The 9,069-nt window shown below is 43.1% G+C and overlaps 1 protein-coding gene across 1 annotated transcript; it reads left to right on the top strand.

Annotated features, from left to right (window-relative positions):
* The first annotated feature begins 754 nt into the window (after window positions 1-754).
* Window positions 755-8,271, top strand: TNIP2 (TNFAIP3 interacting protein 2). Its single transcript, XM_009985851.2, has 6 exons — window positions 755-1,222; window positions 3,649-3,954; window positions 5,892-5,975; window positions 6,538-6,819; window positions 7,201-7,320; window positions 7,820-8,271. Exons 1-6 carry the CDS (start codon window positions 755-757, stop codon window positions 8,090-8,092), a joined length of 1,533 nt encoding a protein of 510 aa, XP_009984153.2. The 3' UTR covers window positions 8,093-8,271.
* Window positions 8,272-9,069: the final 798 nt, after the last annotated feature.

Here is a 9,069-nt window from a genome sequence, read left to right as displayed (position 1 = left end):
GCTCTGCCTGGCTCCAAAGCCTTCCCGCTCGCTACAGATACGGATCTAACACACTATATCGGATTTTCTGGGCGTTTCTTCACTGTTCGAGACAGCAAAGCCCAAAGCGAGCCCCTGTGCCCCGGGCTGCAGGTCGGTGGTCGGTTGCCGGGCCGCGGGCCACCCCCGCCCGGCCCGGCCGCCGCCGAGGCCTCTCCGGGATTCGCAATGGGGCGAGCGGCGCGGCCGCAGGAGTCGCCGCCGGGAGGGAAAATCCCCTTCCGGCTCCGGGAAACTCCCACAGCGGCGGCTGCTGCTGGGATGCCGCGCCACGAGGCTTCCGCCACGCGGGGCCAGCGCCGTCCTCCAGCCCCTGGAAGGACCCTCTCTCCTCCGCCGGGCCCCCTTCGGCCCCTCAGCAGCCTCTCGCTCGCCCGCAGGTTGCAGCCCGCTCCCGTTCATCCCCCCCGCGCAGCCCCCGGCTGCCGTTTCTCCTCTTCACCCCGCGCCGGGGTTCCCCGGCCCGCCGTGCCCCCGGGGCCGGCTCCCGCGCTGGCGCCGGGGGAAAGCGCTGCCCTCCCCCGCGGCGGGGTTCCCCCCTCCGCAGAGGCGGGGCGCCTTCGACCGGCGGGGGGAGGCGGCGGGGGAGGGCGGCAGGCGGGCCCGGCGAGCCCTTAAAGGAGAGCGGCCGCCCTCCTCCCCCGCCGGGGAAGGCGGAAGAGCGGAGCAGCAGCAGCAACGGCCTCGGCCTCGCCTGGCTCCTCTGCGGGTTTATATGCACCTGGCCGGATTACTGCTCGCCCTGGAGAAGAAAGAGAAGGGGCAGCAGCGTGACCGCAGCTCATCCTCCCCCGCCATGTGCTCGGTAAGCGAGGGTAGCAGCGCAGACCCCTTGGCGGCCCGCTTCAAGCAGGTGGAGGAGACGCTGGAGAAGCTGCACCGGGAAAACAGGAGCTTGAAGAACAAAGTGCCTCGGTACAACGCGCTCTGCACCTTGTACCACGAGTCGGCTCAGCAGCTGAAGCACCTCCAGCTGCAGCTGGCTGCCAAGGAAGCGACGATCCGGGAGCTGCGGAGCAGCCTGGCCCGGCAGCAGCAGCCGCCGGCGGCGGCGGGCGGCGAGGCGGGCGCGGAGCCGGCGCGCTCGCTGGTGGAGAGCCTGCTGGAGCAGCTGGGCCAGGCCCGGGAGCAGCTCAGGGACAGCGAGCGACTCTCGGCGCGGAGGGTGGAAGCTCTGAGCCAGGTAAATCCGCGAATGCCCTCGAAATAGCGCCGGCAGGCAGCGCCGCGCCGGGCCTCGCCTCCCTGGTGCGGGTGTTCTCGAGGAGCGGCAGCAGCATTCACCCCATTTCCACACTCCTCTCTAGAAAATGCGTAATTTAAGCTTAGTAAGTCCAGCAGTGGTTGTCCCGAATGGAGGATGCAGGCGTTTTGCATTCACACTGCTCACTGGCGTTTATGGAGAGAAACCGAGGTGTGCAGGCACCAGCGCTGACAACTTGGTTTAAGTGACTTGCCCGGGGTGGCACAGCAAGCTGGTGGTGGCAGAACCCGGCGAGAGAGCAGATGTGTTGACCCCTGCAATGCAATGCTGGTGCGGTTGACAGGACATGCCCTATTGCTGTGTGCCCAGAGCTGGACTGTGCCCAGAGCAACTCAGCTGTCTGTATCCAACAGTAGTTCCCACTGCTTTGAGTTCAAGAAGGTAAACCGTAAAATCCTAAACCAAAAATTTAGCATGGCGTTATAAATCTTCATGCAACCATTTTCACAAGGAGAAAGAAAAATAGTACAAAACCCCTAAATTTTCAAGTCCCATGTTACTTGCTGAAGACCCTTCTCTTTTATCAGATCACCAGATGCAACAGTTTTGTTCTGTAAGATAACACAACTGATGCCACCACTTTTCTATTAAAAGTAGTTTGTTGTTTTTTTTTTTTTTTTTAAGCACACTTGAAAACGTATTTTTGTATTGACATTAAGGCAGCACGTTAGTACGTGGAGAAGTAACAGGCAAGTCTGGATTGTGAAAGAGATAGATTAAGGAAATAGATTCTTTTATGACAGGAAAAAAAAAGTCTCAAAACTGCATACCCTCCCATCCACCACAAATGCTGTTTTTGTTACTGCCATTAAGACTTTCCCATGTTCAGTCTGAAATACTTAAAGAATTTTAGAGCATTTCTTTCTGTATGAAGCTGCATAAAGGAATTTCCAAACTGAGAAGCAGTACTTAAAATTGAAACAAGTATTTTTGTCATAAGTAATCTCTTGACCCAATGCTTATACAAAACATTTTCCATATATGACACTCACCTAAAATACATTTAAATAAGTTCAAGTTTGGAAATTTGTAGTAAGAGATGATCTCATTGACACTTTGCAGACAAATGACAAACCTGTTGTATCTGAATATGTTTTGAAGTCTGATGCTGAATGTTTTTAATCTGTAGCAAAGGGAAAATTTAGCATTTAGCATGATGCTGAAGAATTTAAACATGAGTAATAAGAACAAGTGCTATTTCTGTACGATAGACATTAATTTTATTCTTTTTAGACGTAAATATTTTATGCCCAATCAGAAACACTGAGATCATTGTCACTAAAAATAATAACAACAGAAAAAGAGATTTTTGTGAAGTCAGAGGCCTACATGCTGGCAAAGAAGAGTGCTCCCTGTGATTTACAGCTCCATTAGCACTCCCGAAGAACTGGAAGGGTAGAGTTGAGCTGGTACCTGTTTCATGGTCTGTGCTGGCATGATTGATTCTGGAGGAGCAGTGCTGCAGAGGTTTCTGTTACCAGCATCCGCTACTTGTTGAGGCTGTCAAGCACAAGCTGTTTTTGACAAGGTCAGGACTCGGGTACTGCAGAGTGGTTGTACCCTGGTCAGCGAGCAAGCTTTTTCCTTCTCAAAACACCTGCAAAGGCCTTAACTTAATGCAGCAGGGATGATCCTACAGAGCTTCCAATTCAACCACAACGTGCAGCAACGAGATACTCAATTGTTTCCTAAGGGTATGTCAGATCCCCTTGCATACCTTGGCAAGTCAGCTATGGCCAAAATAGTCATTGCTGCCACATGGATTCCGTTTTCTGTTTGCTTGTCCTAGCACTCATCCTTTCCTAGGCAGGAAAGTTGCTGTGTATGCTCCCTCTGCTTTGTCCTGTGACAGTGCCAGGCAATGAATACACTTCAGTGGTTCTTGATATGGTAACTTTCCAGTTCCACTTTTTTTTTTTTTGAGGAAAATCTCTACTATCTGGTAATTCAGAATGCAGGATCAGTAATCATTTCTCAGTCTCCTTAGTTATTCCTTTTAAACTACTTTGTTTCTTGTGAGTTGCATCTTTAGTTTGTTGCTGCTGTATATCTTTTCATAGATTCTTCCTGAATTTTCGCTTGTTGTTTCTGATTTCTTCATTCTACTGACTAGGAAATGTGTGTTTAGCTGTCTGAGCAGCTCTTGATTTTGATTGACTGATCTGTCAGTTTCAAGGTCAAGTGATTATATAGAAATGAAGTGAATTTTATTTTACTTTTTAAGTGCTTTGCTGTGAGTATAGGAGCAATATGGAATTACTGCAATATGGAATTCAGTCTTAGAAATATTTTGGCTTTTGAGTTCACTTTGCTTTTAAATAACTTACCCTCTCCCGTATATTTAGGAAGTACAGAAGTTGAATCAGCAACTAGAGGAGAAAAACGGAGAGATACAGCAGATGATAAATCAGCCTCTGTATGAAAAAGAGAGAGAAATCTTACGACTTCAGAAGAGCTTGGCAGAGAGAGAGAAGGCTCAGGCCACCAGCGATGTTTTGTGCCGTTCACTCACTGATGAAACTCACCAACTTCAACGCAAATTAGCATCCACAGCAGAAATGTGTCAACATCTGGCAAAATGTCTAGAAGAGAAGCAAAGAAAAGAGCAGGGGAATTCAGATGACCAGATACCTACTGAAAGATCTAATCAGGTATTCTTACTGCTACTATGTTTCTTTAAAGTCTTACTAGCTTCTGAGGTATTAGTTACAATATGATATTTGTAACTGGGAGTAGTGAGAAACATCCCTTCAAATAATTTCACACATAGGGTGAATAGACCACCATGGCAAGCTCCAAATAATTCCGAGTGCCAGAAATTTAAGATGGAAGCAGTTGTCATTCACTTTTATTTTGGCCATCTCACTTATCATTAGGGGCTTTTTTTTTTTTTTTTTTTTTTTGAGAAGAGAGGATCTTGAGAGGTCCCTTCCAACCTCAGCAATTCCGTGATTACAATTCTTACCTGCATATAGAGGAGACAGTATCTTTATACCGCATCATCCTTCTGTGCATCACTAGATGGTGCTGTGCTTTTGAAAGTGATATCTCCTGATGACTTGTTTTAGCATCTAAATCACAAAACAAAGTAGAGATATTTTAAAGTAGTATTTGTATTAACAACTCTATAGCACGTGCTCTTCTCACAGATCGGGATTTGGCTTTGCACATGTAGTACACACCTACAGAAAGTTGGTTGGGGAAGAATGAGTCAAGGTGTCTTACCTTTGTTGGGTTTTTTTTGCTCTGGGGTTCCCCCCTGGCCCCCTAGTACAAGACAATGTTTCCTTTTAGCAGAGATGTTTAGAAAAATTGCTTCATGATAAGATGGTGGCAGAAATGCCACTGAGGGGCACAAAGAAACACCTGGATTTTGGCATGCTTTGCTAATGGCTGTGTGGCTTTGCCACATTATCACCTTAGCTGAAGCTTTTCAGTGTAGAGTATGGGTAGATCATGTTGTTCTGTTCCAGAAATCATGATGGTTCAGAGTCATTAGGTAATTTATGATAATACCATAAGGAAATAACATTAGAGGTGCTGCCTCCAGCAACAGTTCAGAGTTCTGAGTAGGATGCTACAGCCAGTTCTCACAAAAAAGAATAATTCTGTCTTATGCTCTTACTGCTACGTAGTGGTAATGCTGTGTTTCACGTGACCGCTCATCTGTGCTTTTATGATACACTCTATACATGCTCACTTCTACCTTATAAAACATCCCAGGAGCTTTTCCAAAGAAGACTTGTTCACATTAAAGTTACCTGTAAGGAGTTTGGAGGTTGACTAGATATAAGAAAAAAGGACTTAAGGGACTTGAAGCATTTAGTATGATCATATTTTACATGTAATTGATAGACAGGAAACTTGATTGACTTTGATATATGTAATAAGTAGCTAACCTTGTACAGTGGGGACTTCCCTGTTGAAGACGAGAAATTTCAGATGCAATTACTAGCTGATTCTAGGGAATTTTGTACAAAAGTGTTCTAAATTACTCATGTACACTGGGGTTTTTTTAAGCAGATGTCACAACTGTAAAAAAGGGGTATCATTTTAGTCAATTATTTAGCAAGCAGGGTTTTTTTCCCTTCAGTAATTTCTTCCTAGTACTGGCCAAAATTGACAGTAATAACAAAGCAAGATGAAGGCATATCTGTGCCTTTGTCATGCATTCCCCCACTCCAAACAAGTAGTTTCCCAGGAGTTGGTGTAAACTGTTAAGATCTGTTGTCATCAGCGTAGACCCTCGAGCCATGTAAACTGTGTGGTATTTTTCTTGTTACTTTTAGTTGGCTCAGAATTTAGTAAGACAGATCATTTTTATGACACCACACAGATCTATTTAAAAGCAATACCAAGGCAGTAAAAACCTAAGTGCATTTTTGCTTTGCTTATTAATAATAAAAGCTGTAGGGTATACTATTAGTATATAGAAATAAGTAGATTTAAATGTATGTATTTGTTTCACTGATAGCAAATAGTTTTAGAGGAATTAAAAAAAAAAGATTACTTCCAGTTTAACAGCATAACTAAGCAGCATTTGGGATTTTTATGTTAAAGTAACACTTCCTTTATCTGAAAATTACAGCTTTTAGACAATGAAACTTCACTTCAAGCTCTTATCTGCAACCTACAAGATGAAAACAGGATGTTAAAACAAAAAGTAGCTCACGTGAGTACTTTCATTCTGTACAAGATTAAGATTTCGTTGAGTATTTTTAATGACAAAAAGTTTGGAATAGGTAAGGCCTGGTTAATCTAATTAAATGGCAGTTTGACGCGAGTCCAACGTTTTTCTTAGTCTTTTCAACATGGCACATAATCTTTGTTCCCTGAGCTAAGAACAACTTCATTACATTATTTTTAATGTGTTGGAGATTTTTTGTTAAAAATACACTGCAGAAGAAAATTGTTTTCATGTTCTTTCCACGCACCAGTATTCGACCCCAGGGGAACAACACTAGGCCCAGGGTGACTGTCTGCCCCTCCCATTCCATAGCATTTAATGCTGTCCCTATGGATTGATGAATGGGGAAGGCTGCCCGTGAAGAGCCTGGCTTACAGCATGATAATCATCTGCTCTCCTGTAAAGTGGCTTATCCACACTCAGTGGTTGAGTCAGCATATTATATTTATCTTTTAGAGAATTTCAGTCCTGCACAAGTAGACAGTCTACGAAAGCTTGGAAGTTTGTGTCTTCGTGTTCTTCCTGACTCTCCTGGGTAATCTTTCAGGTGGAAGACTTAAATGCAAAATGGCAGAAATACGACGCGAGTAGGGATGAGTATGTGAAGCGACTCCACTTGCAGCTAAAAGAGATGAAGTCACAACTGGAGCAGCAGCACGGCGTAACTTCAGCACAAACGAAGTCTGACCTGATGCACAAGGAGATATTCCGGTTAAACAAGCTACTGGAAGAGAAAATGAATGAATGCATGAAAACAAGGAGAGAATTAGAAGACGTGAAGAAGGCTAGTGAAGGAGATAATGAGCGCATACAAATGCTGGAACAACAGGTCATTAAGTTTCTTTTTCCTAGAGGTGGGAATTTGTAGTTTCTCCCCAGACCACTGATGTCCAAGAGGGAAAAATGAAATTATTTCTTTTGATGTTTGCCACTTGTCTTGCCACATTTGGCTATACAGATACTTAACAACACAGATTTAAAGGAAACTCACTACTTAAAGCCAGCAGAACTGCATGCAGTTCTTTAATACAAAATATGAAAGATCTGAAAAATAAATACAAATACCTTTAAAGTATAGACATGATAGAGAAGATAATATTAAGATTCTGGGAATAAGTATTTATAAACAAAGGAATCACAGCCTCAACTTTTTAATCTAACCTGCCAAGGCTCTAATTTATAAAATACTAACATAATAATTCTTTTTCAGGTCCTAGTTTATAAAGATGATTTCACATCTGAGAGATCAGACAGAGAACGAGCACAGAGTAAAATACAGGAGCTTCAGGCAGAAGTGGCATGTTTGCAACACCAGCTAGCAAGAAGACAGGTAAGAAAGCAACAAGCTATTTTTTCAATTAAAGCATGTCAGCAGGCTTCAGGACTAAAATATACTTTTAAATATATTTAAAAAAAATATTAGTACTTCTAAAACTGTATTAGCTCAGTGCAGCTGTTAAAAATTTACATTATTTCATAGTCAATTCACTTGGAGATGCTTCCAAATACATGTGTAATAGCCCTTTCCAGTCCATTTTCCTTCTGCTTTGGACCAACATAGCAAGGGTGAATTCTCAGAAGAAAGAGAAGGATGGCCATGACTCTTGTCTAACAGTGGCATCTTTAAAGTAGCATACTGGCTATATTGTGTGTTTCCTGTAAGCCTTCATTACAACTATATTAACAAACCTGCAAAAACTAATGCATATTTTACGTACAAATTTTCTGATAAAAACACAAGCAGTGTTTCAGAGAAAGGTGATAAAATATTCTGTTGAAGAATATCTTTTTACTGCCTGTTTTTCAAGAGCTCCTCTTTCTCTTTCTAGGACTCAAGTAGTCATTTCAGAGTTCACGTTGGTAACCAGAATCATATGCACGTACAGACAAACGTTGAACATCTACGAGGCAATAGCCCAGGCCAGACGGGCACGAGAAGAACATCCTCACAGTCTGAACAAGCTTCTCCTCCTGCGGACAATGGAAACTCGGGGTCCGAGGGCAGGGCACAGGGTGAACTTCGATGCCCTCATTGTATGAGGTTTTTCAGTGATGAACTCAGTGATGAATTCCTCAAGCACGTTGCTGAATGCTGCCAGTGACCACGTGATGCGAGGCGTGTAAGTCGATCACTACTTTATAGACAGTACAACTTTGCTCTGTACACATCTCCTACAGTCCTAAACGGCAGTAATTCAAATGGACACCTCTTAGGAATTAGGAGGATGAACGATATCTACCTCTTATTTCATTTCACTTTCTCTTGGACTGTATGAAAGACTTCAAGATAAAGCAAAGTGTTTTTATGAAGAACTATTTTTGACAACTACGAGGAAGGCAAGAAACTTACAGTGGTAGTTAGCTTCAGAGTGCAGCTTGACTCATGTTTGAGTCTAATTTACAGTAGTCTGAAGGCTTGTGAAAAAAATTACTGAACTTGAAATTTTCCTTGTATTCCAAAAACGTAGGCTGAAGAACAGGGGAGGAGCATTTTGGCAGAAGATAGGAAAAATCTTATTGTGCTTTATCTGGATTAAAAGTGAAAGTATTTTCTTGTCTATTGAGGCTGAACTTTCCGACATCTTATCTGAAATCAGGAGAAGTGAAGAAAACAAAAGGGCTGGTTATTGACTCAAACTATCCTGTCTTTTTGCACAGAAACAATGCACAGGGTTATTTATTTTTTTTCTGTGCCATAAGTAACTATTTTACACATCTGTAAATGTGTATTTGTGTAATTATTGATTGTATTCCTATTTTACCTAAGGATTATTTTTGTAATAAAAATGATTGTGCAGTTGCTTTACTGTGTTAGTAAAATGGTCAAAAATCTCTCTTTCACTGTGTAAGTATTTAAAAATGAAGTAGTCCCAGTAACGGTAGTAAGGGCTAACTAAATGTCATGGTTTCAGCTATGAGTTATTTCATTACTGCAGTGATAACCAGTGTCTCACACTGTTTTCAAATATGTTCAAAAAAAAATCACTCCTCATATATAAGAGAAAGAATGACCTTTCAGGTGCACAAGAGCACGTTTAACGCCCTGCCACATATCTGTGGCAACACCAATGCTAGCTTA

This window comes from Tauraco erythrolophus, chromosome 5 (assembly GCF_009769465.1).
Source record: "Tauraco erythrolophus isolate bTauEry1 chromosome 5, bTauEry1.pri, whole genome shotgun sequence".
NCBI classification, from domain to species: domain Eukaryota; kingdom Metazoa; phylum Chordata; class Aves; order Musophagiformes; family Musophagidae; genus Tauraco; species Tauraco erythrolophus.
This window is presented reverse-complemented; position numbering and strand designations above follow the sequence as displayed.

What these genes read in the sequence shown, in the direction of transcription:
- TNIP2 (XM_009985851.2), top strand. Translation starts at nt 755, where the DNA reads ATGCACCTGGCCGGATTACTGCTCGCCCTGGAGAAGAAAGAGAAGGGG. An exon ending in GGGTGGAAGCTCTGAGCCAG is followed by an intron (nt 1,223 to 3,648) that starts GTAAATCCGCGA and finishes CCGTATATTTAG; the next exon opens with GAAGTACAGAAGTTGAATCA. An exon ending in ACCAGCTAGCAAGAAGACAG is followed by an intron (nt 7,321 to 7,819) that starts GTAAGAAAGCAA and finishes TTCTCTTTCTAG; the next exon opens with GACTCAAGTAGTCATTTCAG.